Source organism: Humulus lupulus, chromosome 3, assembly GCF_963169125.1.
Source record: "Humulus lupulus chromosome 3, drHumLupu1.1, whole genome shotgun sequence".
Classification (NCBI taxonomy): Eukaryota; Viridiplantae; Streptophyta; class Magnoliopsida; order Rosales; family Cannabaceae; genus Humulus; species Humulus lupulus.
Window position 1 is genome coordinate 283,516,994 of NC_084795.1, and position 5,366 is coordinate 283,522,359.

Genomic DNA, 5,366 nt, shown 5'->3' on the forward strand with positions numbered 1-5,366 from the left:
CTGTGTATATTGTAGCTATTTAGAGCATCCTGCAAATTTTCAGAAAATTCTGAATAGTTTACGGTACCGAAAACTAGGTTCAAACATGTTGCACGCGTGACTAATTTTTTTTATGCGCGTGGAAAACAACATGTTTGAATCTAGTTTTCGGTACTGTAAACTATTCGGAATTTTCTGAAAATTTGCAGGATGCTCTAAATAGCTACAATATACACGGACATAAAAAAAGGTCACGCTGAAAACTGTTCACGGGTCGAGAAACACTGAAAGCCCTACCGGTAGGGCTTAGTGAAGCCCCTATAGAAGAATTGTCCTATATATATACATATACATATATACTAGATACAAGCAACATGCAAAATATGCACGTTTGCTTAGTTTTATTTATAGAATTTTATTAATTATTTTTATTAAATTTAAATTAATATCATATAAATTTTGAAATAAATATCCTATTTTAATTAAATAATTTATTTATTTTTGTTTAAGTTTATATTTGTTCTCGTTTTTGAATTTGGGAATGACAACAATATATTATATATTATATGTTTAATGTAATATTAAATATTATACGTGAATTTTAAATTTAAGTTTCTTGCTAGTATTTTAAAAAAAACAATTTGTTGCTAATTTACAGTAGATTATATTATATGTTTAATATGATATTATTTTAATAAGTGAGTTTAAGTTTAATTAAATTTTATTTAAGTTATAAAACGTATGATTTTATTATTTTTAAATAATTATTATTGTAAAATATCTCAAAAATATCATATTTTAATTTGTTTAATTATTTATTATTTTAGACTAATTATCATTGTAAAATATCTTATTTTAATTTGTTTAATTATTTATTATTTTTAAATAATTATCATTGTAAAATATCTCAAAAATATCATATTTTAATTTTTTTTAATTATTTATTTTATTTTATTTAAGTTTAAGTGTTTACAAACTATCGTTAAATATAAGAATATTCTGTTAAATATAAAAATATTCCGTTAAAGTTAATATTTGAAAAATAAAAAATCGTTAAAACAAAAAAATTTCGTTATCTACACACTTATTATATAGAAGAGATATTATGACATATCCACCAAATATGTCATGTTATTTGGTAAAAGAAAAGTTATTTTATCATTAAGTATGAATAAAGAAGTTTAAGTGAGCCAATTTTATTTAATAAAATGTTAATTGATTAAGAAACTTTGAGCTAAGCATGGCATAATTCACATCAGCACCAAAATAAGTCCAAACATGTTGCACATATTGTACAATTTTTAAGTAAAAATTTAAAGAAATACATATATATATATTTGTATGTATGTGTCTATCTCATCTTTTCATTTTTTTTTTAAATTATTAATTTTGTTTATCTGAAAAATATCAAAAGCATCGTAGAAGATCTACCAAGAAAAAAACAAAAAAACAAAATAACTGGATACCTAAATAATGTCTTATTATTCTCATTGATTACAATGAAAAATATAATAAAAAAACTTATACATAGGCATCACTGATCTCAACTAAACACTTTTGTCTTTAATGTCTCAATTTGTGGATAAATTTCTCAACCAATATCTCTACATTGAATAAATCATCATCAATTCCCTCAAATCTAAACACCCAAAAGAAAAATGACTAATTGGATATGGAAAGTACTAACTTTAGTACTCTTTCTAATTGGTTATGTTCTAAGGAAGAAAACCAAGGAGAAGAAGAATCTTCCTCCTGGCCCAAAAGGGTATCCTTTATTTGGAAGCTTGAACCTATTAGGCCAACACCCTCATCGAGATTTGCAAAAATTGTCCCAAAAATATGGTCCAATCATGCATATCAAACTTGGTCTAATTCCCACCATTGTTGTCTCCTCTCCTAAGGCTGCCGAGCTTTTTCTCAAGACTCATGATCTTGTTTTCGCCACTAGACCACCTCATGAGGCTGCCAAGCACATTTCTTGGGAGCAAAGGAACTTGTCGTTTGCTCCCTATGGCTCTTATTGGCGCGACACAAGAAAAATGTGCACCCTCGAGCTTCTAAGCAATCTCAAGATAAGTTCTTTTAGAGCGATGAGGAGAGAAGAGATTCTCCTCCTTATTGAGCTCGCGAAAAATGCTGCTTGTGATCGTGTGGCTATCGATCTTAGCACCACGATCACAGCGTCCAACACTGACATGAGTTGTCGGATGGTGTTGGGGAGGAAATACTCTCATGAAGAGTTTGATCAAAAGGGTTTCAACGCAATGATCAAAGAGGGCATGCACTTGGCTGCTACTCCTAACTTAGGAGATTACATTCCTTTCCTTGCTCCACTTGACTTGCAGGGCTTCACAAAGCGCATGAAGGTTGTTAGAAAAGTGTTTGATGAATTCTTTGATAGGATCATTGATGAGCATATTCAATCCAAAGATAAAGATCATGACCATGAAGCCAAGGATTTCATCGATGTCATGTTGAGATTCATGAACTCTGAACAATCTGAATACTGCATCGAACGATCGAATATCAAAGCTATAGTTCTGGTATTTACTTTTGCATCTAATATTGTGCTTGTCATGTTCTTGAAAAGATTATTATCTACTTACAACAATGATTTTAAGTGATTTGAAATCAAATGATTTTTTCAAAAATGACTAAATTTTATGTTTTTTTTTAACGATTCTACATCCTCTTAATTTTTTATTTTATGAAACGATTTTTTTATATTGAATATATATATTTAACATTGATCAAAAATATATTTGTACCTTGTATATATATATAAATTGTAAATAAATAAAAAAATTGAACAGAAACCATAACAAAATAGTGTTCTTTGGTAAAATGACATATTTTTTAAAGGTATTTTGCACTCGAGTCTAGTTTTAATAATTATTTGTAAAATGATCTCTCATAATTTAGATAACTAGTCGAAAATTTAGACAAGTGGTCGAAAAATTCAAACAGTAGGTCAAAAATTTTAGACAACTAGTCAAAAAATTTAGACAATTGGTCGAATTTTAGACATATGTCATTTTGCAAAAAATTATCAAAAGTATGTCAAAATGCAAAATCACTTAAAAAAAAGGTCATTTTCACAAATTTCTCAAAAATAAATCATATTTATTATACACATAAAAAATTGTACAAGATGTAAATAAATCTAATAAAATCAATACCAAAACCAGTTTGAGATAACTTTGGTTATCAAGGTCTCTCAAAGATTTCATTTTAAAAAAAATTATTTAAATAATACGGTCTATGAATCTAAATACCAAATAAACAAAAATAAAATTGTAAAAAATATAATTTTTTATAAATAAAAAGTCATACTTTAAGTATCTCTAATTGTTGCAGACATTGGTCCCTCGATGTTAAGTCTAACCAGGGATCTATGTAGTTGTCACGTGGCCGCACTTAATTGGCTCAAATAATTTTTAATTGCCGCCAAATTTTTTACTTAAACATTTAAGTGTAACAAATCTAACTATATATATAAGACAATTCTTCTATAGGAGCTTCACTTTAAGCCCTACCGGTGGGGCTCTCAGTGTTTTTCGACTCGTGAACAATTTTCGGTGCGATTTTTTTATGACCGTATATATTGTAGCTATTTAGAGCATCCTGCAAATTTTCAGAAAATTCTGAATAGTTTACAGTACCGAAAACTAGGTTCAAACATGTTGCTTTCCACGCGCATAAAAAAAATTAGTCACACGTGCAACAACATGTTTGAACTTAGTTTTCGGTACTGTAAACTATTCGGAATTTTCTGAAAATTTGTAGGATGATCTAAATAGTTACAATATACACGGTCATAAAAAAAAAATCGTGCCGAAAACTGTTCTGAGAGTCCTACCGGTAGGACTTAAAGTGAAGCCCCTATAAAAAAATTCCCCTATATATGTATTATTATCGCAAATTTATCTTTTTATGAATCTAAATACCAAATAAATAAAATTATATATTTTTATAAATAAAAAATCATACTTGAAGTAAGTATGATCTGTAAAATCAATAATACAAAAAACTGAGTCAACTTTAATTATATATGCAGGACATACTTGTAGGGTCAATGGATACATCATCAACAGCAATAGAATGGACAATGTCAGAACTCATCAAGCACCCAACAACAATGAAAAAGCTCCAAGAAGAGCTCAAAACCATGGTGGGCATGGAAAGAATGGTTGAAGAATCAGACTTAGAAAAGTTGCCCTACTTAGACATGGTGATAAAGGAAAGCATGAGGCTTCATCCAGTGGCACCATTGTTGCTTCCCCATGCAGCCATGGAAGATTGCATGGTCAATGGCTTCCACATACCCAAAAACTCACGTGTGATCATAAACACTTGGACAATTGGGAGAGATCCCAAGTGTTGGAATGAGCCAGAGAAGTTTTTCCCAGAAAGGTTTGTGGGGAGTGACATAGATTTGAAAGGTAGAGACTTTGAGCTCATTCCATTTGGGTCTGGAAGAAGAGGCTGCCCTGGAATACAACTTGGTTTGACTATGGTTAGGTTGATGGTGGCTCAGCTTGTTCACTGTTTTGATTGGGAACTCCCTGATGGTATGGTGGCTTCTGAGTTGGATATGAGTGAGGAGTTTGGTTTGACTACTCCTAGGGCTAAACATCTTGTGGCCATTCCTATTTATCGCCTTAACAAATAGAAAATATGAGCTTTTTTTTTTTACTTTAGAAGTAAGATGTAGAACATGGATTTTCCCATGGGAAATATGAGAATGTTCTCTAGTAAAAATAAAAAAATAAAAATCTGTGTTTTGCTATAGTTCTCATATGAAGTTGATTGATCTGTAAAATAATTATTTGATCCATATACTCACAAATTGTAAAATCTTCATCTACTATGCTATGCTTGGAGAAATCTTTGAAGTTACAATAATTTTAAGAGAAATTAGTGAAAATGATATCTTTTTTTTAAGTGATTTTGTACTCTGGTCTACTTTTGATAAATTTTTCAAAATGACATCTGTCTAAAATTCAACTAGTTGTCTAAATTTTTTGACGAGCTGTCTAAAATTTTCGACCGGCTGTTTGAATTTTTGGTTCATCTGTTACGAGAGACAATTTTACAAAAAATTATTAATACTAGGCTAGAGTGCAAAATAACTTTAAAAATAGGTCCTAATTTTAATATCAATTTACAAAAAAAGCATTAGATGTAGAATTGAGAGACATTATTGAGGTTATGTAGTAGTTAGAATATTAGGATATATACACTAGGAATCAACCTAACCCCAACCCAAAACTCTTTTAATTCCCATGTATGGAACACAGATTTCTCCATACCAGAGATTGGAAAAACTTTGATTACAAGAAAAATGGTTAAAAATGTCCTCTTTCAAAAATAAACAATCTCAAGTT

The 5,366-nt window shown here is 29.7% G+C and overlaps 1 protein-coding gene across 1 annotated transcript; it reads left to right on the top strand.

The window, feature by feature from the left end:
- The first annotated feature begins 1,508 nt into the window (after positions 1 to 1,508).
- LOC133824794 (cytochrome P450 71AU50-like) lies at positions 1,509 to 4,921 on the top strand. The gene is made up of 2 exons (XM_062257770.1): positions 1,509 to 2,522; positions 4,037 to 4,921. Exons 1-2 carry the CDS (start codon positions 1,638 to 1,640, stop codon positions 4,649 to 4,651), a joined length of 1,500 nt encoding a protein of 499 aa, XP_062113754.1. The 5' UTR covers positions 1,509 to 1,637; the 3' UTR covers positions 4,652 to 4,921.
- Positions 4,922 to 5,366: the final 445 nt, after the last annotated feature.

Coding starts and splice junctions, on each gene's coding strand:
- LOC133824794 (XM_062257770.1), top strand. CDS start 1,638: ATGACTAATTGGATATGGAAAGTACTAACTTTAGTACTCTTTCTAATT. Junction 2,523..4,036: donor ATATCAAAGCTATAGTTCTG/GTATTTACTTTT, acceptor TTATATATGCAG/GACATACTTGTAGGGTCAAT.